At 54.6% G+C, this 23919-nt stretch overlaps 1 protein-coding gene across 1 annotated transcript in view; it reads right to left on the reverse strand.

The window, feature by feature from the left end:
- The window catches only part of HS3ST4 (heparan sulfate-glucosamine 3-sulfotransferase 4), a 57242-nt gene extending 36175 nt beyond the window's left edge, over positions 1–21067 (reverse strand). Inside the window, exon 1 of the mRNA XM_071444737.1 lies at positions 20179–21067. Coding sequence (XP_071300838.1) covers positions 20179–20819 — 641 coding nt within the window. The 5' untranslated portion in view covers positions 20820–21067. The remainder of the gene's footprint in view (positions 1–20178) is intronic.
- Between the last annotated feature and the right edge of the window lie 2852 nt (positions 21068–23919).

Raw genomic sequence — 23919 nt, forward strand, 5'->3', positions numbered from 1 at the left:
GGAACAGATGGTCCTCAAGTTCTTAACCCAATAAATGTATACAGACACACAGAGACACACGTACATACATATAGATATATAAAAATACAGCCTCTACCCCACCTCATCCTGCAGACATGCGAGGCTGGCTGAGCCACGCCTGCCTCCTCCCGTGACAGAAGGATTTAATGCTCTGTTTTTTCCAAGTCTCTGGGACACAGCAACATTCCAACACTAAAAGAGCTTGCACCTAGCCTGAGACAGAGCTTGTCCAACACATCTGCTGGCCAGAAGCAGCACAAACAAAAGGAGACTGACATCAGAGCAAAGGCTAGTTTGGATTCACATCCTTCATCTGGGCTCCCAGTAGTTGGGGCTGTAGTGTGGGGGTGTCACCAGAGACATTTGTATCTGGAGAAGAGGGAATGACATCACCAGAGCCCACGGTGAGGTAAACAGCTGAGGATAAATGGGATGACTTTTATTCTTCAACTGTTCATGACAGCACTGGTGGCTGCTGTGACCAGAGCCACGGGTCACAATGACATCAGGCCATTAACAGGACAAAGAGTGACAGCTGGGATCGCGCAGGAAGCAGGGATGGGGCAGGGGGGAAGAGGTGCTCAGGAGGAGCAGACAAAGAGTGCTGCTGTCTCTCCCTGGCAGACAGCACGAGCTGGCTCTCTGTGAACCTGTCTGTGGCAGTGGGCAGACAGGGACAGCACAGGGGCTGTGGAGAGGGCTGGCTGCCTGATAGCTCTCTGAAATTAAACTAATTGCATTGCCTAGTAAACCCTAACAGCAGCTACAGTACCTTTGCTCTTCTCCAAAGATGCTGAGTGGCTTTATGAGCGTTAATTAACTCCAACACACACAACAAGCCTGTGAGGCAGGTACAATTAGATCCGTGGAGAGGGAAGTCCATAGCCCCAGGTCCCACAGCCTGGCAGCGTGTGGGGGTCCCTACAGGACCAGTTCCCTCCCCAGGGTGCAATTACAGCCCAGGAGATCCCACTCCCAGGACTCCCCTCTAATTAACCATCCCATCTCCCTGTGCACTCACATCCATATTTATCATGATTTCCTATAACAGACAAAAGGCAAAACCATGAGAAGCTTTGCTAATAAACAGCCACCAGCAGCAGCCCTTCATCCTGGCCAGTCCCAGCAGGGTCCATCTGTCCTCATGCCATGACCCTGTGTTTCTGTGCTCCCACGCAGCCCACGCAGCCCACAGGGCTCTGCAGCTCCATGTCAGTCTGCTCCCGCCCCTGGGAGTGCTGGGCAGCCCTGGAGGCACGGGACATGGCATGAGGCTCCCAGACACCCCATGGGCTTGGCTCTGTGTCCCTGTCCTCTCCCCAGTGAGATCTACGAGACCCCATTCACTACAGTGCCTGCTCCCCAGAGAGTGCTCCCTGGGGTGTGGAGCAAGGAGAGGAGAAGCAGAAAAATCCACAGACACACACCTAAATAAAATATTTTAAAGTGAATTTCCCATGAGGTGTCAGCAGCTCTTTAATATTGTGCTGCTTCTCCTGGCCAATCATGTTGTCACTCCAGCTGGTGGGAGAGTGATTGCCAGCTGCCTATGGGAAAAGGATGACAGGAATGTCTCCTCTTGCTTGGAAGACCTACACTGGCTCATCCTCCTGCACCACCCTTGACTCCACAAGCAAATGGCTTCTTGCAGCAGGAGCAGAGAGGCAGCACGAGGCTCAGCAGCCACCACGGCTCCCTGCCCTGTCCCCAGTGGGGAATGGAGTGGCAGGCCCCAGCACGAGGCACGCAGGGTTCTCCTCGGGAGGGAGGAGCTGGTCTCACAGGCGGGGAACAGAATGGAGCCCTTTGCATCCACTCAGCCCTGAGTGGCCAGCTGGGACACTGCCCTAGCCCCGGAGACCTTGCTGTCCCTCCAGCAGCCAGTGGGATGCAAAGCCAGACAGCTTCATCCTTTGCCAGTCCCCACTGGGCGCCTGGCTGGCCCCTGTCCTGGTCCTCAGGCTGAGGGCATCTGATATTGGAGAAATACTGTAGGAAATAGAGAGCAATACTGAAATGGAGAGCAATACTGAAATAGAGAGCAATACTGAAATAGAGAGCAATACTGTCCTGTGTCCCTGACCCGTGGGGCCTGTGGGATGGCATGACCCTGGGCTAGGTGCCCTGCCTTCTCCACTGCTCCAGCCACTGCTGCCACCCCGGAGCTGTGGTATGGCGTGGGGACAGCTGCTGTGAATGTCCCTGTGACAGCAGGCGCCACCTCCACTGCACACAAGAGCTCTGTGCCCTGTGGCAAAGCCAATGCAGCTGAGCTGCACAAACACACCAGGTCAAAGCTGGCCAGCTGCAACTTACAACTTCTGTGAATGGGGAAGAAACAGATATTTCCCCTAATTGCAACTTAAATGCCAAATAAGTGCCTGTCCGCCATGGTAATTGCAGTGTCACTGGGTGATTAGTGCCTGCTCTGCACTCCGAGAACCCGCAGCACATCTGCAAACCACAATAACGCACGGCCTGAGCGCCCCAGCTGCAGACAGCCCGGCTGTCCCCGGCCACGGGCCCAGAGCAGGGCTGCAGTGGGCAGCAGTGGGCAGCGAGGTGCCCTGCAGCCTGCCAGGAGCCGCGGCCATGCCCAGCCCACAGCTCACAGATCACAGCTCACAGCTCCCAGCTCCCAGCCCAGCCCCAGGGCCAGCCCTGTGCGCCCGGGGTGACCCCAGCAGCTCCCGAAGCTGCTCTCACCCCAGCCAGGAGCTTATCAATGCCAGGCTGAACATCAACACCCATCTCCAGCTGCTCCCAGGTGCCAGGGCCAGCACCATGCTCCTCCCAGGGCTTCCTGTGGATGTGCCATCGTCTCCTGTACCACGACACGGCGTGGGAGGGGGTTCCTGCCCTCACCTCACCCACCAGGCAGCCACAGGGCCAGCTGCAGGCAGCCAGGGCTGAGCTGCACATCCCTGGCTGCTGCCCCTCCTGAGGGCAGCCACTGGGGAGAGGGATAGGCTTTTAGGTTTAGCTTTATATGTATAGGAGGGTCTCAAGCAGTGACACTTGCTAACTACAGTTTAGAAAACAACAAAAGGAAATTCTATAGAAAAACACAGCATTTAGTCTCACACACACCCCCATTTTTTTCCTTATTCAAAAGAAATAATCTTTTAAGCATTAAAAAACTCCCCAGTGCTGCTGATACAAAATGCATTGTAACCTTGAATTATATGTAGCAGGGCTGGCTTTCATTATTTATTAGCGAGATCAATTAGAATATTCTGTTTGCAGAAGAATATAATCCAATATGTACTTCAAGCACTAACAGCTAAATATATGCTTATTTAAAAATCAATCTAAAAGTCAAGGTTTCCTTTGTAAATCCTTACTACAGATTAAAAAAAAACGCTTTGAGTGTTACCACCTGCTGAATGCTGTAGTCTCAAGGAGACAGTTATACATTCTAAAATATCTCAAATGGGAATTGATTGTGCCACGCAAACAATCGCTGAACCCCAGCATGGAGGGCTCATGGTCTGCGTGACGGCTGAGTAGCTCCCACAGGAAACACCCTGGGACCACAGCCCAGCCACTCCACGGGGACGTGGGAGCAGCCCCGAGGCAGGGGTGAGAGCCAGCAGCCCCTGCCAGCCGGGAAGGGCACCCAGAGTGTGCCAGCCGTGCTGAGTGACTCACACCGGCTCCCAGCATCCCAGCACAGACTTGTTTTTCACTGACTTCCCCGGGCTGACATGGAGCCAAGGCATCCGCCTGCCAGCCCGGCTCAGGATCCGCAGTGTCCTCGCCTTTCTCCCCCGAATCACAGGTTTCTAAGATTAATTGTCATGTATAATTTATTGACCTCAGCCACGACCTTGGCCCAGCGCGGTTTCCTTTCTCTGCGCTGTGGCGGTGGCAGCAGCAGGCTCTGGCAGGGCAAGGGAGCACCAGCAGCACGGGCTGGGCAGTTCTCCTGGCTCCAGACATGCCAAGGGCTGCCCCACAGCCCTGGAGATGCCCCAGCCCCTCTGCTTCCCTCCATCCCACCCTGCAGAGCCCTTTCCCGGCTGTGCCAGCGCCCGCTTTAATCTCCCCCCCGCTGCCAGCCAGGCGCGGGCTGCTCAGCCAGCTCCCCGCTTCTCCTTCTTCCTTAAGCCCTTTCTCTTTCGTCTTCCATTTTTAAATCTTATCTCCAGGTAAAGAGGGTATTTGATGGGATCAAAAAGTGACCTTTAACAAGGGTAGCAGAGCTTCAAACAATATCCCTGCAAGTTCATGCACACTCAAGTGTTAAAGGGAACAGTTCTCTGATCTCCTGTTCCTCAGTGGAAAAGTCGTTTCACAAAGATTTCTGCCAAAAGCTGGTGCAGCAGACTGAGGAAACTTTCTTAAAACCCAGCACCTAGAATTTGGCACAGGCTGTCCTTAGTTTCTGATAAACCGATCCTTCAAAGTCTTTTGGTCTCAGTCTTTGCCAGCAAGTGCTCCAGCCACACCACCCCGCACCTGGGCGGAAGGAGGGTTGGAACAGGATGATCTTCAACGTCCTTTCCAACCCAAATCTTTCTGTGAATCTCCAGAGTGTTTGTTTCTGTGCTCAAGTTCCCTATCTCTTGCCAGTTTCCTGGGTCTGACAGATTCCCAACTATCCCCCATCTTTCACTCCGCTGAATAAAATCCCTGAAATGCCTCTTAGGTAAAGCATTCCAGCCGTGGAGGGAGGTCAGACAGAAGCAATCAGAGGGATCAGACACTGATTAGTGGGCTGAAAATACAGCCAGAGCACAGTGGACAGACACCCTGAGGCTTCCCAAGGCCTCCTCAACAGCACCATGTCCTGCTCCAGCCTGAGAGGTGCAGGGAAGGGACCAGCAGCAGGAGCTGGTGGCTGACATTGCCCTTCCTGAGAAGACCAGGCTGTTTGATCTACGATCTGGGGGTCACTCCAGTCTTGGTTGAGACCAAGACCTACAGACCTCCCCATAGCACCATGCAGAAAAATTCCAAGAGGGAAAAGAACAGCCAGAGCTAAAGGATGATGTAGGCACATAACAGTTTGCCTCCTGAACTTCCACTGTGCCATGAGGCCAATGGGTTGCAGTGTCACGTTGCCCTGGGACCCTGGCAGGCCAGAAGGGAGCATGGGGGCCAGAGGCCACGTTATGCCAGATCAGGACAGTCCCACACTCTCCAGCAGCAGCACACAGCCAGCGCTGGCAGTGACGTGACCCCCCATGCCACCAGGAGGACAAGGGGACACACGTGGGGTCCCCATCTGCAGCGGAGCTTGCTGGTGCCCCCACAAGTGGCAGGGTGCCCGCAGTGGACAGACGGGAGTGGTGGGTGGGTGGCAATGACAGCAGCATTAATCATTTCCATGGCACCGTGCACCAAGGCAGCGGGCACAGCCTGTAGCAGGCACAACCTGTAGCAGGCACAGCCCATGATGGGCACAGCCCATGGCGGGCACAGCCCATGGCAGGCACAGCCCATGATGGGCACAGCCCATGGCGGGCACAGCCCATGGCAGGCACAGCCCATGGCGGGCACAGCCCATGGCGGGCACAGCCCATGGCAGGCACAGCCCATGATGGGCACAGCCTGTAGCAGACACAGCCCGTGGCAGGCACAGCCCATGGCGGGCACAGCCCGTGGCAGGCACAGCCCATGGCAGGCACAGCCCATGGCGGGCACAGCCCGTGGCAGGCACAGCCCATGGCAGGCACAGCCCATGGCGGGCACAGCCCGTGGCGGGCACAGCCCATGGCAGACACAGCCCATGGCAGACACAGCCCGTGGCAGGCACAGCCCATGGCGGGCACAGCCCATGGCAGGCACAGCCTATGGCGGGCACAGCCTGTAGCAGGCACAGCCCATGGCGGGCACAGCCCATGGCGGGCACAGCCCGTGGCGGGCACAGCCCATGGCAGGCACAGCCCAAGGCGGGCACAGCCCATGGCAGACACAGCCCGTGGTGGGCACAGCCTGTAGCAGACACAGCCCGTGGCAAGCACAGCCCATGGCAGACACAGCCCATGGTGGGCACAGCCCCTACCCAGGGCTGAGCACGGGAAGGGGGTGTGGGGGAGCCTCTCCTGCCCAGCCAGGAACGGGGCGCGGGGGAGCCTCTCCTGCCCACTCAGCACAGCCAACACCGCGGCTCTGCTGGCACACAGCGGGTCCCCTCCCTGTCCCGTTTCCCACCGTGCCCTCTGGGGACGGGGCGAGAGGCGCCAGCTCCGGGTGCTCCTGGATGGGAGCAGACCCAGACAGAGCCGCGCTCCCCCTCCAGCTGCCCACACACACATCCCTGCAGCGCCTCGCCAGGGGGATGGCGACCCGCCCCCGCAGGCCAGCAGCCAAGGGGTTAAAGTGCCTCGTTACTGCTTCTGTAGCCGGGCCTCACTTATTTGCAGCCGGAATTCCCCAGGAGCCAGGGCTTTTACTAGTGGCTCTGCTGTAGAACCATGTCATTATAGATTGCAAGTTCCTTAAAGGTCAGATAACACAGCACAATTGAATCATATTAGTGAGCATAGCGAGCTGATATTTTCCTAGGAAAACCCATAAAGCAGATTGTTTGCTGCAGAGAAACACACTGTTGTATAGCAAAGCCGGTGTAATCGTCTGCACAAACAAACAAGTGGTTTATGAGAAAACCCTCCCATGCTGCAGATCCTTGGGGCGGGAGCCAGCAGGACCAAGTGCTGGGCACCTCGGGCAGGTTGGATTTCAGCTTGGGTCACAGGACTGAAATACATTGCAAAGGACAAGTAGGGAAATAAACAATTTCCAAGTGTATTGTTGAGAGACAAATACTCGATATTTCATTTAATGTCTGGATGCAGGCAGCAGTTAATCCAAGACCGTGCTGTTAAAGAAATGCAGAATTGATTGTGAGGATGATTGAAGATTTCTGAAGAGCACAATTTCCATGGCCATGATGACCCCACCCTTTTTTTTTTTTTCCTAATTTGCCTGTAATCTATTTGGACAAATCCTTTTATCACATTTATTTCCTTTAAAAGTTCCAACAGTGTGATTAATTACAGAACTTTGCAGTCCTACTTACCCTACTGCATGCTCTAATTTTGCTTCCTTTTAAAATGGCTTTCCATCCCTAATAGACACCTTTCCTTGTTCAGCTCCTTTACTTTGCCCCTCTGAAATCTGCTGTCACTGACCCGTCGCACTGGCAGCCACCCATCCTGCCTGAATCTGCAGTTCCATCTGGAGGCAGCCAGCACCAGTGGCCACTCGCTCTCCAGAAGGGCGTGAGCCTTTCTGTGGGGAAAGGAAAGGCACAAACCTCTTTTTCCAGAAATGTGGGTGTTTGTCAGACCCCAGGGTCTGCAGCGCCTCTGCCAGCCTGGAAATTCTCATTTGGTTCTAGATTTAACTTCAGAATGAAAAAGCAACTGGAATCAGCACAACTGCTTTAACCCTCCTCAGTCACAGAAAGAGGAGGAAAAGTAATTAAAAAAATAATTTTGAATACACAAAGCCACATCTCCTCTCATTGACCTTCAGCACCTGCGTCAGCTGTCCCGGGCAGCAGAGCAGGAACAGCGCTGGATCCCACTCCCACCTGTGTGGCTCCCCTCTGCCGCATTTCATCATGCCCCATACAAACAGTGGTGAAACACAGGCAGAAAAACAATTAGATTTAAATCTCGTTTCCTCTTTCTATCTTGCCTTTTTCTTTTCTCTACTCAGATGCTCCTCAGTGCACTAATAGGATTTGTGTTTAGCACAGTGCGAAACGAATGATTTATGGTCTGTCCGCACCGCACACTCCCAATGCCACTGCAGCCCCCTGAAAGGGCACTCCAAGAGTAGCCAGACCAGAGTGTTCTGGCACCAGGTGTGATTCTTTGTACACACTGCCCACTCCATCCCCTGCTGTCCTGGCTCTCACAGTGCCCCTGTGCTTTCCTCACACTGCACTCGGCTCTCCTTAGGGAGGAAATGGGACCGGACCCTTGACCAGCTTCAGCCCCTGCTGCCAGGCACCACCCGCACTGCTTCCACAAACCTCCCTGCTGGTTCCACTGGTGTGTCAGCTCACATTGACTTGTGCCTCATCTAAGCCAAAGAGGAGCTGAGGTCCCTGTGTTTCATTACCAACAGGTACTGCAAAGGCCATATGAGAACCGACCAGACCCAGCAACCCAAGCATGATCAGGAGCACAGCACTCTGAAGACTGCAGTGACTCGGGTGCCAAAGTCCTACCGAAGGTCTCTGGGACAGGTCAGATTTTCCTGGTGGCTCTGAATGTGGCTCTGTCAGTGCAGCTCCGGCGGCTCTGCACCAGCAGTGCCCTTCATTAATTCCTAATGCTGCCCCAAGTACATCTTATGTCCTCCAGGGCTTGGCAGCCCCTGTGAGCTGGGGCACAGAGCACAGCTCCCTACCTTCCTTCCACATATAACAAGAAGCCAAATGAAATAATGAAAGAAACTCATTTTAATGCCACAGAGGGAATTGTTTTATTGCTAAAGCAGCAAATAGAACTAATTGAATCCACTGGAAAAAAAAAAGGCGCAAAGGAATGGAAAGGGTAGGTGTGGAACACAGACAAAAAGGGCGAGCTGGAGCCTGAATATTCATGGACCTAGAAACCGCAAACCCTTGAATGCAAAATATCTTCATAACTGATCATATGCCAATGGCAATGCATGCACAGCTCGGAGACAGGCTTGGAATGTTTGCATTCACAAGATTTTTTTAAGTTATATTATGGAACAAATTCTCTGGTTCATTAAGCTGCTCTGCACCTCCCTGGTAAAAGAGAACATCCTGGGAGAGAGCACCAGGACTGGCACAGGCTCCCACTCACGCCGGGCGCGGGGCAGGCGGCAGCGCACAGCCCTGGGACAGTTGTGGTGTCCCCAGTGCCAGGCAGTGGGGCAGGCACCTGCCTGCCTGCTCTGGGGGCTGTGGAGGCAGCTCTGACCCCAGCCCTGCCATGGCTGAGCACGGCACTGCCTGGCTGGGCTGCCGAGCTGGGGCCCCCCAAATCACCTCCCCTTTCAGTGCCACCAGTTACACCTGCCACAAGCTTTTAAACTCAGTTTTCAGTGAATTTCAATTTTCAGCAGCAACATATATATTAATATGGGGGTTACATTTTAATTAAGGCAGCACTCATGTTCTTCATTACAATACTAAGTCATCCAGTGAGGAGCACCAAGGATATAAATCCCATTAATGAAGAAGGAGATACGTAACCTGCACTGCATGCTCCAGCACAGAGGCACCTGTACAAAATGACTCTCATACAAAGTGCAAGGTGAGAAAGCTGGATTAGAAGCGCAGTTTATACTCCCAAGGGCCATACAATGTTCATCTGGCACCACAGCCCTGGATCTGCACCCAGAAGGCACCCAAAACACCAGTCCTACCTCAGTCTATTTTCCCACCCCGAGAGAGAGCCCAAGGCACAACACGGCTGCTGGGTGTGCTGGTGGGGACATGCAGTGCCTGGGTCCCTCCTGGACACCAACAGCCACATGTGGGAGGGGAAGGGTGCAGCTGAGACCCTCCCCAACAGCAGCAGCAGCAGCGCTGCAGGATGAGGGTGTCCCCCCAGCCTTGGGGTAACTGGGGGCTCAGCTCTCCCCAGGCTCACTGAAGACAGAGGCACCAGTGAAATCCACCTCTCTGCAAAGCCCTCCCTTCGTCCCTACACCAGCATCCCAAATCCTTACCCTTTGGGCACAGCAAAGAGCTTGCAACACACCCCAAGCATTGGAAAAAGTGAATCGGGGTCACGGGGGAGCTGCACTGGGCAAAGCCGTGCAGAGCACCGGGGAAGGACCCTGAACTGGGCAGCAGGGACAGACCCACCACAGGGCCATGGGGCCCTCAGCAGCCGGAGCCCCCAGACCCATTACCCCTGACAGCCAGCAGCTCTGAACGTGCACACTAATCAGCAAGCTCCTTACACAGCCTGGCCATGAAAGCACTTCACCACTGCCTACTGCAAACAAATGGCTGAGGAGTTCCTGATAAGGTTTTCCAAAGGAACCCATCTGCAGCAGAGACATGGATTGCCTCCCACTGAGACAACCATATCCCGAGACAAGAGTGCTCCAGAGTATTATGTGGGAACAGAGTAATAATAAAACACCTTGCCGTAACTTTAGCAGCAGTGGCTCTAGCAGAAAAGCCTGTAATGATCTAATAACACATTTCCCTTGCTGCCACTCCAGCCTTGTGAAATCCAGGGTACTTTAAGCCATAAATCCATCCCAGCTCTTCCTTTGTCATTAATTGTTAGGCTATTTGTATCACACATTTCACATACCAAATAGACTCCAATTTCATGGTGGGCTAGACTGCAGAAATGCTTCTTTTAATCTTTTTTAATTTTAAAGTGGTACCAAACTTAAATATTTTCTAATGGAGTGTATGTTTTACTCACATCTAATAGTATCACTACAATTTAGGAGCAATAAAAGTCAAGCTCCCGTCTGTACAATAAGCTTGCAGCTCTATTTCCAAAGTTCAATCAGTTAACCTAGGAGAGCAATAACTTCCCTACAATGAGTAACAGTGCAGAATAATATTTAGATAGAGATAAGCCCTTTTTGCATAGGAAATTGCATTATGATTTGCTGGGTCTATGAAATTCTCAGCAAGATGCTTTAGTTTACCAATGAAGTTGTTGCCTCAGGCATTTTTCCAGTGTTTCGATTTTTTGGGGAGGGTCTAGATGATTTTGAGCTGAGTAAGGAGCCCTTATCATTCCAGATCCCAGCGTGTGCAGCAGACCCAGCAACAGAGCTGCTGCAGCCTCTTCCCCACACGGGCAGCACAGGATGAGCAGCCAAACAACAGCTGCCCCATCCCAGGGGCTGTGCAGCCATGGGGTCTCTGCCCCCCTGCCCCATCCCAGGGGCTGTGCAGCCATGGGGTCTCTGCCCCCCTGCCCCATCCCAGGGGCTGTGCAGCCGTGGGGTCTCTGCCCTCCTGCCCCATCCCAGGGGCTGTGCAGCCATGGGGTCTCTGCCCTCCTGCCCCATCCCAGGGGCTGTGCAGCCGTGGGGTCTCTGCCCTCCTGCCCCATCCCAGGGGCTGTGCAGCCGTGGGGTCTCTGCCCTCCTGCCCCATCCCAGGGGCTGTGCAGCCATGGGGTCTCTGCCCTCCTGCCCCATCCCAGGGGCTGTGCAGCCGTGGGGTCTCTGCCCCCCTGCCCCATCCCAGGGGCTGTGCAGCCGTGGGGTCTCTGCCCTCCACACAGCACCAGCCCCTTGGGCTTGCCCTGCAGCCCCAGCTCCCGGGAGGTCACACACACGGTTACCACAGCGACTGAAGCAGGTGCCTGGGTGCCCTGGATTGTGCTCGTTCGGCCAGATTCCCATTTCTCTGGGGGAGCCATTAACAAGGACCAAGAGCAGGGACACTGCTGAGTGCCATCCCTTTGTGGCCAGGCCCCTGGCAGATGTAACATCCTCTTTTCTGCGGCACAGCTCAGCACCAGCAGCACCCATGGCTGCAACACCTCCCTGACGCTGTGAAATCACCATCCCCACCACACGGCCTGGTGCCCCAGAGCCCCTCCAGATCATGCAGACTGTGGATTTGCCTTTCTGTGCAGGGTGAACAGCTCATGCAGAGGAGGCAGAGCCCTTTGCTGGGGTACCCAGAGCCCTTTCCTGATGTACCAGTGCTCCTCAGTGCACCCTCTGGCTCCGCAAGCTCCAGTGCCACAGAGCATGAAGCAGAGGTGGTGACTGGTAATTCAGGAATTAAAAGGGTACAAATAAAGAGCCCTAAAATGAGCTTGAAGGTTGTGAGTGCTGACGGTGCAGGGGAGGGGCACTGTGGGATCGATGCTGGCACTCCCTGGGGAACAGACAAGGAGGGATGAACCAACAGCCAGTTAAAGACCTCCAGTAGCAACGACTTTAGGATCCATAGGTCTGCCACCAGCATTTCTTGAGTCAGCACTTGGGATGGAAAACGCTCAGTTTGTTGTTGAACAAGCAGGACCAGGGCTGAGTAATTGACAGTTTGTCACCTGCACAGGTGAGGCAGCACCTTCCACCCAGGGCTGGGTTGGAGGTGACCCCTTCCCACATGTCTGGGGCGCAGGGGTGGGCAGCAGCTGAGCCTCCCGGGGCACAGAGGCACCTGGAGCAGCCTCAAAGGGGCTGGGGCACGGCCCCATGCTGGCTTCACTCAGGCTGGGTGGGTTTGCTCACTCCTGCTGGGGCTGTGCAGTCCAGCCATGGTTTCACACCCAGGCCTGATGCTGACGTTGGCCTCCCATGAGGTGCTCACGGCTCAGCTTAATTATACGAGTGTCCATCAAGAGCAAATACAGAGAGGGCAGAGCTGGGGCTGAAATAAAGTTATTTGCAGATGTGGATGAGCACTAATACTAAATATATTAGTGTCCACATCTCAATGCAAGATGAAAGGAAATACACTCAAAACAAAGGAGAACTGCAGATCTGGGCTATCACAGCAGTGCTGCTCTGCTCGGATCCAAAATAATTACTGCTAATAAAGGAGGGGGCCAAGTCCAGTCCAGCCTGGCTCTGAAGGGAATGGAAATCAGATTTTGGCTTGAAATGTGTTATAGCAATCTCTGTAATACAAAATAAAGTCTGGCAGATGGAGTTATTTTTATCCAGAGCTAGTTCTGTTTAGTAGGTCGGTGGCTATAACTGATGTCCCTTTGCTATTTCCTCTTCCCCCAGGTCCCCCTGCCTCAGTTTCTCCAGGAACTGACAAGATTGGAGCAGACAACTCCAGTATATTTTGGGAGGATCCTACTTAGCTGTAAAAATCAATTGTGAATTTTGCATCCACCCCCAGCATTTGGCCTGTTTATATTGCCAAATATATTCTGTAAAGAAGTACCGTACTTCACAGGAGAGCTTGTCAAGGTAAATACCTTAATTTACATAAAATGTGACTAGCAATTGAAATGTTAAAGCCATAAAGAGCAAGTTTATGATCCATCCTTGATGCCTGGATGTATAATATGACAAGGGGGGAAATACTGTGCCTTGCAACATTTACTAAATTGGTGTTTTAACACTGGGGAGGGAAATGGGAAACTTTGGAAAAAAAGGTTGGAGGGTTTTTCTGAGAGCTGTTTTTGGCTTTTTTCTTCTCTTTTTTCATAAATATGAATTTTTCCCCAGCCTTCTACAGTCAGCTTTCAAGATTCTCCTTCAGCTTGGAAACTGCAGCTACCTAAATAACAAATGGGGGAGCAGTGCCCGTGCGCCATCATGGAGCAGAGTCTGGGCAGCAGCTTGGCCGTGCCAGGGAGAGGAGCTGCCCTTGGCAGGGTCAGGGCCCAGTCCTGCCCAGCCGCTCCCCCATGCCCCTGACTGATACCTTGATCTAAACAGGAATTTCTCACTGTGATTGAACAGACTCTTGTAATTCTGGGGTTCCTTTAAACTTCTTCAAATATAGGGGAAACCAATTTAAACCTCATACAACCCTAAATAATACTCATTTAAGAGGGGATTAAAAGCCTAAAATGAGCTCCTGCTCACATGCACACAGCAGTGAAATTACAGTATCCACACTGGGTGCTCTGGAAAGTTTGATCATGGAGGTTCCTCACCTGGACTCCATACAAATGTTTCAGCCATTCATTCATGCTCATAGCCTCACACCCTTCACAATTCATTGAAACCCTTCAAGCAAAAATCATTTGAAAGAAATTACCTCTGTGTATCACAGTCTGAGCAGTGAGAAATGTCCCACATGAACCAGCCCAGCCCCCAAAGCAATAAAATTTCTGCTGAACTGCATGAAATAATGACTCAGAGAAAAGGAGTCCCCATGAAAAGAAGAGGTAAAAGAAACCCATGAAAAGAAAAAGACTCTGACCTTCGTCAATACAAGGTGTCACAAATTTGTGTTGGAATTTTGACTTTGAAAATCTAAAGCCTTTGCCTATAAAGTTCTTTGAGAAGTTGTTGTTCCCTCTCTGCCAGTCCGGGCTTGGCGCAGAGCAGAGTGAGCCTTGCTAGCCAGGGAGCAGGCAGGGGTCAGGTTCATCATTTAAACCAGAGAACACGACCACCCAACACTTCCCCTTTTGCTTCTCCAAGGGGCTGCTTTTCCCCAGGCCTGTTTTTGAGTTTTCTGGAGCTCTACATGCACGAGCAGTAGTGCACTCACAGAGAGAGCGAAGCTCACAGATTTTGACATCCCAGACAACACTTAAACCATTAGCACCAAAGCACCAGCCTGTTTACAAAGTGGGTAATTGAGCAAAATCCTAGAGAAAGGATGTTCTTGAGACTACAGTGCAACACTTCAGTGATTTCAGGGCTGGTGACGTGCGCTGGTTTCCTGCACGCTCCAAGGGATGTTCCCACAGTCTTTGGAAGAGGCATCCCTCGGAGCATGTGTGGCTGGTGTGCTGAGCCCTGTGTCCATAGCCCTGCCAGGAGAGCTGTGGCTGCCCCTGCTCCCGGCTCCTCACACACCCTGGGAGAGAGAGGGAGCAGGGCAGAGGCCCAGCTGGGCTTGCTGGGACGTCACCCTGGTCACCCACCCCATCCATCTGAGGGAACAGGGCCGGACACCTCCCTGCCAAGGCAGAGGGGCCGGGCCTGGGGGCTGCCAAGGGGCACAGAGAGCGCCCTGTGCCTCCCCCCCTCGCTCCACCTTTCTCTCAGCACCCTGTGCTCACAGTCCACCACAAATGCCTTCCACATGGAGGCAGAAGTAGTGACAAGCCCTGCAGAGCGGGTGCTCCAGAGCCCCCCTGACAGTGTTGGCACTGGCACTTCTCTCACTCTCTTTGCAGGAAGAGCCAGAGCAGCACACAGGGGCTGCAGGTGCTGAGAGCAGCTGCCATTCCCATGGCTACAACTGAGCAGCATGTGGATAACCACCATCAGGTGATAAAACACTGCAAATAGACACAATTCATTCCTTCATCCCATTCCTTGAGCTAAAACAGAGCAGAAAGGAGGGAGACAACTGCTGCCCAGGAAGGGTGCAGGGTGGGTTCCCCTGGCACAGCACACAAGGCAGGGGCAGAGCCAGGAGACCCTGAGCACACAGCAGATTCACACAGCAGATTCACTGCAGTAGCTGCAGGATGCAGAAGAAAATCCATGCCTGCTGCTGGAATGGCCTCTCATCAGTCCCCAGGATGGGGGAAACATGGGAGCCAACCAGCACAAAGCCTGACCCCTGCTCGCAGTCCCCAGCCCAGAGCTGACCCAAATGTCAGCAAAGTCCAATACACGGGATCCACAGAGGAGAGAGGCAGCTGAGTCACTACATTTCAGCAAAAGCCAACTCACAGCAGGGCCCAGAAACAAAATCAATACACTTTCCCTAAGTTACCAGAAGTGCAGTGGGTACAACACTCTGGGAAGGCCTTTTGCAGAGAAACACAGCAGTTCCCAGGCTCTGCAGCTGTGCCTGTGGGCAGCAGCAGACCCCAGTCCATCCTTCCATTGTAGGTATTCCCACCTACATCCCAGGCTCTGCAGCTGTGCCTGTGGGCAGCAGCAGACCCCAGTCCATCCCACCCCATTGTAGGTGTTCCCACAGGCTCACAGTGCTGATGGAAAGGGTTTGATTTCCTGAATGCCCTGAGCTGATCAGAACAGCACAGGCATTAGCCAGCAACACAATTACAGCTCACAGCAAGGTACAGCTCACAGCGAGGTGACACTGTGTGGGATGAGGCTGAAATGGCCCCAGGCTATTGCTGCCCAACAGCTGTTAGGGGACCCTGAAGAAGGGTCCCCGCACACATCCCTGGACACAATTCCTGCCAGCAGCCACGGCAGCAAAAGCCAAGGCTGGATCATCCCCAGGCATGCAGGGCTGGCCCCACTGCCCCAGCCACCAGGTCAGCACAGGAAGGAAGGTGAGATGGCCCCAGGGGGAGCAGAGCCCGTGGCAGAAATAACAACACACAACAGCCACCTCCCCCATACAGAGGAACTCAGCATCCCCAGGGACGGGGCTGGGAGAGCCAGAGCCACGGCCAGCAGCTGCACGGAGCCGCTCACTCGTGAGCACGTGTTTATTACTGAGGGAAGAGCTCCCTGTCATGGCATTATTCATTATTTGTATGAGGCCAGCAGCTCACCAATAACACGCAGGCCTGACTGCTCGGGAGAACACTCCAAAAAACCCAGACAAGCAGTGCAAATAGCATTAGACATGCAAGCCACTCCACTGCCTGTCACGGTGACTGCTCCTGCAGTGGGGCCACTCCACGCACACAGCTGCACCCCGTCCAAGCACTCAGCGCTGGAGACCAGGGCAGAGAGGGGAATGTGATCTAATCACAGATATTGCTGCAGCCTCTCCATGAGGGTTCCACCGAGGAGGAAGCAAGGAGTAAAGCAATGTGCATGTACACACAGAATTCAACTCTTCCAATCAGCAAACCTTAAAACTCAATTTCAACTCACCACTATCAGGTGTCCTTTTTGTGTTATGGAAATCATATTCGTGTTAAAACCACAAGTTTGTTTTCAAAATATTGTTACAAATCCCCAGTTTTTCTGCTAAAGGTAGGATGTCAAGATAGCCTTGACAGTGTAACGTGACAGAACTTAACCCACTCGCCATGCTGAACCTGCAGACAGCTGGGGATGGTGCCTGGGAGCACTGGGCTGTTCCACTCAGCTCAGAAAACCTCAAGGGTGCCCAGGTGATGAGGTGTCCTGTGTGGGTCATTTGCACCAGCAGAAAGACACAACTAAAGCCCCCCACCATGGCTTGGAGCTCCCACTCCCCTCACACAGCCACCTGCAGCGTTTCTCTTCCGAAACCCCCAGAGCAGTCACCAGCAGCATCTGAGCATCCCGAGGTGTTGGATCTGCACAGGCAAACCCACAGGCGCAGGGCAGTGTGGCCACTGACCCTGCAGACAGGATCACCTCCCCTCCTTCCCCAGTCACACAGAGCCACTGGCACTGCACCGACTGCAGGGCTCCCCTGCACACCTCCCCGGGTTCTCTCCTCTCTGAGACTGAGCCAAGGCCCCTAGCAGCACAAGGAGACAAACCTGTCCCGGTGTTGGACACTGCAGGCAGTCTGCAACATCCACAACATCCCTACACGATTGTGTGCCCTTGATACACGCCCAGGCAGGGAAATCAGACATGTCCCAAATGCTGTGCCTGTGCTTGTAATGAGCATTTATGGATGTAATCTCCATTCCCTGGTCTCAGAGGCCTCTCTGTCATTCTGCCATCCTTTCTGTGCTCTGAGAAAGGCTTTTAGTGCTTTTCCAAATGCAGGATAGCTCAGGGCAGAGCTCGTGGCATGGGATGTGCCCACTGAGGCATGAGCATCACACTGGAGAGAGCAAATGCCTGCAGTCCAGCCTGGCCGTGGGGGACAGGTGGAGATCACTGGGCCTGAGCACATGAGAGAGCAGGGGGACACTTGGACACTGGCTAAAATCAGCAGCAGCTCCTGCAGGAAACTGGCACATCCTGGGGAGGGAAGGAGCAAGTTAAAGACAATGGCTTACAAAGGAACAGCAGAGGAAGACTGGATCTTGTTTAAGGAAAGCTGTACCATGGACCTTGTCCTTCAGAGAGCCCAGCATTAGGATGGATAGAATCATAAACTGCAGCCACACAAACAACCCTGCCAGCATTACAGATACTAACCAAAACTAATCTTGGCCCAGTTTGCACCAGTTTGTGTGTGGAAAGACCTGTGTTTGCAATTGCCACATGAACTGAGCTAAAGAGATCAGAGACAGCATACAAACCTTCAGCTTTCCCTACAGGTTCCCAGGGATAAACAGAGCAAGCAGTGTGGAACTGCCATCCTGCCATGCCACCCTGTCCCCAGCAGCACAGAGCTGGCACCCCTTGGCCCGTGCTTGCAGCAGCTCAGGCCACTGAGAGTGATCCTGGACCAGACATCCAGAGCGTTTAGGGCTTCTCAATCTCAAGGCAGCAAAGACACAGGTAATGCAGCATGGAGTACACACAAAGAAATGGCAATGCCCTGGTGCCGGCTCCATTTTACAGGAGAAACCAAGGTGGAGAAGGCGTTTCCCTTTCCTCCAGCTCCTCGGGGCTGGGAGGTAATCTGGCGACTGAACAACTAAGCAAGGAACCCTGAAGGTCTGCCATTCCCCTTTTCACTATGTAAGAAAAAGTCTGACCGTGTTAAAAGCTCACAGTGTGTAATGAAGAAGTCACCATAAGGAGGTGACTTCAATAGTTGCTTCTTTGCTAAAAAAACATTGACATTTCTGTGGACAGGAATAAAATCTGTAATTACTCTACCTGGGACACAGCTATGGGCTGTCAGCCTCCCTAGTGCACTCAATCAGGTAATCTCAGAGGTCAGGAAGAAGCAGCTGCTGGAATGGATGGTGAGCTTTCCCCATTCTGTTCTTGGTTTGTGCTTGTATGGCACTAAAGGCCAGTTCATGACGACAGCCTGGCACCAGTGCAGCACCAGAGAAGCTGTGGCTGCTGCTGAGGCACAGAGCACCAGCAATGTCCTGCCCCTGCAAGGCTGAACGCTCTTGAAGGAGGGGGGAAGAAGCACCTGTTTGTGTTGGGCAGGTGTGAAGATAACTGCAGGCCAGGGGGCCAGGGCTGACACGGCACAGAGCACCAGCCAATGCTTTACCCATCCCACAGCCTGCTCTGCCCAGACCCTCACACACCACGGGTGCCCCAACCTGTTCTCCCTCCTCTCCTGCCCCAGCAGCAGAGCTCCAGGGCTTGAAATGAGCAGCTCATCCCAGAGAGCTGCTGCAGGGATAGGAAATACCAAACTGCATTCTGCAAATGGAAACCTGTGCGTGCCTCTTACTCCACGAGAGGAGCTACACCCACTCACTAGCCCTTTTCTAGTAGCACAACTTTAAAGACTAAAAAGCAACTGCTCATCATATTCAGTGCTTGATCTTCTTCTGCCTGTTTTAAACAAAAACAAACTTTTTTTATGTGCCACTTTCTATCCTCTTCTAGCCAGTTTTCTAAACTTATTTTTCAAGGTTAAGCCTTTCCTCCAAGAAAATTCAATACAATAAAATACTGTGTCTGAAATTATATCTATAAACACAATAACCATATCCAGTCCTTTAGTCCTTCCCCCCATCAGAGCAGCAAACCAAAAACACTCTCAGGGACAACCTCACTTTCTCAGTGCTGATGTCCACTTTCAAGAAATCCCTCCAGAAAATCCCACAGCATTTCACCAGAGCCAAGTGGATGCCACACCAAGCGTTACAAAGACTTTCCTTCCACAATCCCCACAGAAGACTGCCTGGAGTTTCTCACCTTTAAATACCCCTGATATGCAGACCATGTACTTTATTTTAATGACAAGGGACCAGATAATCCAGGCAGTAACTTGCCTGCAGCCTCTCATTTTTGGCTTCATTTGCAGAGCAACTAAGAAGCTGCCATACAACACGAACTTCACCAGCTCAGCCACAGACCCCTTTTTATCAAGAACCAGTATGGTTTGCTTTGAACAATGAACTACAGAGCTACTGGGAGTTTTTAAGTTCTACTGATGTGCTGAATTCTGCTCCGAAATTTTTAAAGAGAGAGAAAAACACTGAGCCATCACAATCCACTGATTTCCTAAACCTGTCAAGACATTTAGCACTTCCTTACTGCAGTCCAGTGTTTTCTAATAACCATGACTTTTAGCATAAAATTCCTTTAAAATGCTACCCAGCGCCACTCAACAGTATTTAGAGACTTCTTCACAAACAGAATTAGATCTTGTCAATGGAAAAAAACTTCCTAACGTGGAACTTGTTGAATAAAGAGTAGACCCTATTTGTGAAGCAAAGCCTGTGCTCCCATGAAGGCAGCATCCTTCAGCCCTAGCAGCACCTGGAATAACTTGCGATCTTGTTTATTTCAGTAATTATTAATTACCAACCTATTTAGGCGTATTTTACACCAACTGCAGCTGAACTGCTACGGTATGCTCACACACTCGGAGCAGCCGAGAGGATGTAATCAGGGATTTCCTGCTTTCCCACCAGAACAGCGCGTTTTCCATCGCCACCGCTGCCAGGCGCGGCCCCGGCGACCCGCCCGCCCCAGCCCCGCGGGGTCCCGGAGCTCGCCCCGGCTCCCACCGGGGGCACCCGGGACCCCCGGCACCGCGCGGAGCTTCCCCCGCCCCGCACGGACACGCGTTCCTCCCGCCCCCGGCCGCGGATCGCGCCCGCAGCCCCCCGCCCTCACCTGTACCACTCCAGCCCCTTCTCGTAGTTCCTGTCGAAGAAGTGGGGCTCGGTGCCCACGGCCCGCACGTCGGGGTGCGCCCGGATGGCCTCCAGCAGCGCCCGCGTCCCCCCCTTCTTCACCCCGATGATGAGGGCTTGCGGCAGCCGCTTCTCCCCGTAGTCCGGCGTGGTGCTGCTGCTGCCGCCGCGGCTGCCCGGGCTGCCGGCCCGGCTCAGCTCCTCGTCCGTGGTGCTCGACTCCTGCGGGTCCCTCTCGAAGGCTCCGCTCTGCGCCGTGATCACCTCCCCGGGGGCCAGCTGCGTCCGCAGCCAGGTGTCCGCCGCCCCTTCCCGGCTGCCGTTGGAGGCCCGCGGCGGAGCGGCTGAGGGGCCCGGGGCGCCGGGGCTGCCCGCGGGGCTGCCGGCGGAGCGCGGGGCCACCGTGGCGGGGAAGGCGGTGGGCGAGCGCGGGGCCGCGGGGGCCGCCGAGCCAGGCAGCGCGGCGGGGGAGCGCAGGGCGGCCGGGCCGGTGCCCCCCATCAGGCTGTAGCACAGGTAGGTGAGGCACAGGGAGAGGCTGCACATGCAGAGGAGCTTCCGCGCCGGGGGCCCCTTAGAGCCGCGCCCGCCCGGCACCCCCGGCTGGGCGGGGGGGGACATGGCTGCTCCCCGCTCCTCGCCCCGGGCACCGGGCGCACATGGTGTCAGCCGCCGCCCGGCCGCCCCAGCCGCATGGGGCGCCGCTGCCCGCCCGCCCCGCCGCCGCCGGTGGGGGGGGGGGCCCGCATGGCACGGTCGCCGCCGGCCCCCGCCGGGTACCGGGGCGCTGGGGCTCCGCGCGGCCGCGCTCCGGTGCCACCGGCTCCGCACTGTTGCCGCCCGAGTTCCTGCCGCGAAACTTTGTGCCGGGTGGGAGGCGGGAGCGCGTTCCCGGCGCAGGGAGGGCCCGGCCCGCCCCCGCCGCCGCCGCCGCCGAGAGCGCGGGGAGCGCGGGGAGCGCGGGGAGCGCGCCGGGCCGGGCCGGGCCGGGCGGCAGCGGCGGCGGCGGCGGCGCGGAGCAGCGGCCGGGCAGCACCGCGGACAGCGGCCGGGAGCCCGGGGAGCCCCGGGAGCCCCGGGCCGGGCAGCACCGCGGACAGCGGCCGGGAGCCCGGGGAGCCCCGGGAGCCCCGGGTCGGGCAGCACCGCGGACAGCGGCCGGGAGCCCGGGGAGCCCCGGGCCGGGCAGCACCGCGGACAGCGGCCGGGAGCCCGGGGAGCCCCGGGCCGGGCAGGCCCCGCTGCCGCGGTCCCGCGCTGCTCGCCGCGGACAGCTCCCGGCTGCCCCACACCGCCCGCCCCATCTGCGCCCAGACCCACCCGCCATGCCGCATCCGCCCGTGCCAGCACTCGGCGCAGCGCCCCAGAAACAGGGCCAGTGTCAGCTGTACCCTACAAATCCTCCTCCTTTCCCTGCAAAAATCACCACGCCACAGCTCCTTAGCCCCATGTTCTGGCCTGCTCCCCTTCACCTCCCCGAAGTCTATTCTGTGCCCAGCCCATGGCTCCTGCACACAGCCTGCAGCTGCCAAGAGACAGATCCTCTGGGACAGCCCCACACAGCAGGGCCCAGGTCCCTTGGTTCTGGCCTTATGGGGATCTGGGACAGTTTCTCAGGGCAGCCTGCTTTCCCTTGGGATCCTGAGGAGAGGTGGCAGACTGTGGGCAGGGGCAGGCAGGAACTTAATTTGGAGCATGGAGGGTTCATAGTTTGGGTGCCAGGAGCTGCACTGGTAGATGAGGCCAATTACACCCTTGCACGATGCTCTTCCAGGAACTCGGTCCCCAGCTTTGGTGGAGCAGGTTGGGGCTAACAGCCTCCCTCCTCACAGTTTTCTGGAGCAGCCGTCACCTCTTTCCAGCTCCACGTTTTGTCACTTCCCACCTCCAGTTCTCAGGTTTGGCATTAGGATGTGTTTTGTGAGGGGAAGGAATGCATTATTGTCTCTCAGCTTTCTCCAATGTCTCGTCTGGGGTCTCTCAGTGTTTCTCCATCATGAGTGTTGCCCTGGAATATTGGGGCATGTCACAGCCCTTGGCATCCTGCCCCACAGCAGAACAAGGCTGGCAGTGCCATGCACAGAGATGAATTGAGGAACACGGCCATGTGCTAAAACCCTCACAGGTGAACAAGCAGCATTGTAACCCTGTGCACCTGCCAGCACTACCTGGGAGCAGCAGATCCCAGAAAGAGCCAGCGCCTGACCCCAGTGGCAAAAGCTGCAGAGCAGCTCCATGTTCACACCTACAAGGGCCACAGGTGCACTCCTGAGCCAGCACTGGGAGAATGCAGACTGTGTCTCCAGCCTTGTGCATCTGTGAATGCCGTGTAACTCCTGCCTGTGAGCAGGACGAGAATTTGGAGGCAGTGACAGTTCTCCACTCACCAGTCTGGGGAACTACTGGACTGTACAGAGATGTTCTGGGTGAGGCTGGATGGGAGAGAGCTGGCAGAGCTTCCTCTTGCTGCCCCAGCTGTGAGCTGTGGCCTAGGTTTTCCAGGGGAAGCCCAGGAATTGCCCAGGTTTTAAAGAGGAAACCCATCTCCAAACCTTACTGTTGCACAGGGGACACAGAATAATGGAATGTTTTGAATTGTGAGATTCTTCAAGGTCATAGAGTCCAGCCCTTGCCATGGCCAGGGACATCTTCCACCATCCCAGGCTGCTCCAAGCCCCGTCCAGCCTGGCCTGGAACACTTCCAGGGATCCAGGGAGAGCCACAGCTTCTCTGGGCACCTGTGCCAGGGCCTCACCACCCTCACAGGGAAGAATTTCTTCCATATCCATATATCCAATCTAACCTTGTCCTCTGCAAGTGTGAAGCCATTTCCCCTTGTCCTGTCACTGCTCTCTTTGACCTCCCTTTTCAGCTGACATAACTGTGGAGGCCCTTCTTGTTATTCTGTATGTCCCTTGCCAAGCTCAGCTCCAGCCTTGGCCTTCCTGCTTCCATCCCTACACAACTGGGCAGTTTCCCTGTACTTTTCCCATGATACCTCTTCCTGTTTCCACTGCCTGTGCATTTCCTTCCTCCCCTTGAGTTTGACCAGCAGGTCCCACCTCACCCATGTCAGATTTCTGCCTTCGTTGCCTGATTTCTTGTGCCTGGGGATCACGAGCTCTTGTGCTCTATGGAAAGCGCCCTTAAAGACTTTCCAGCTCTGCTCTGCTCCTTGTCCCTCAGGGCAGTTTCCCAGGGGTCTCATTGACCAACTCCTTGAAGAGCTGGCAGTTTGCTTTCCTAAAATTCAGAGCCCTAACTTTATTCTTCACCTGACCTAAATCCCTCAGGACTGCCAGCTCCACAGAGCAATGCACCTTTGGGGTCCCAGCTACGCTTGGTCTCATTGTAAAAGCAACATTTGGAAAAAGTTAAGTGCCAATGTTAGGTAGCTACCCAGAGCTGAGAAATGTACTCATAAAAAAAGGAGGAAAAGCACCAATGTTTCCCATAATGAACAAAAGCTCAATGCTGCTCTCAGCTGGACATGCGTTCTCCCTGTGTAGCTCCAGTTCCAATGGAGATAATTCCTTCATAATATATTTTTTATGGCACACATGAGACCTCTGAAATGCAGTGTCTTGTGTCCCGTAAATCATTTTCTGTAACTCGTGGATTCCTTTTCAGCTGCATTACAGTAATGTGAACGTTTGGGGACTAACCGGAGCTGACAGGAGCGCGGCCTCGCGTCCCCGCTCGCGCGCTGCCCGTCCCCGCC

This window comes from Agelaius tricolor, unplaced genomic scaffold (genome assembly GCF_023055355.1).
Source record: "Agelaius tricolor isolate 1412-34295 unplaced genomic scaffold, bAgeTri1.0.p SCAF_19, whole genome shotgun sequence".
NCBI classification, from domain to species: domain Eukaryota; kingdom Metazoa; phylum Chordata; class Aves; order Passeriformes; family Icteridae; genus Agelaius; species Agelaius tricolor.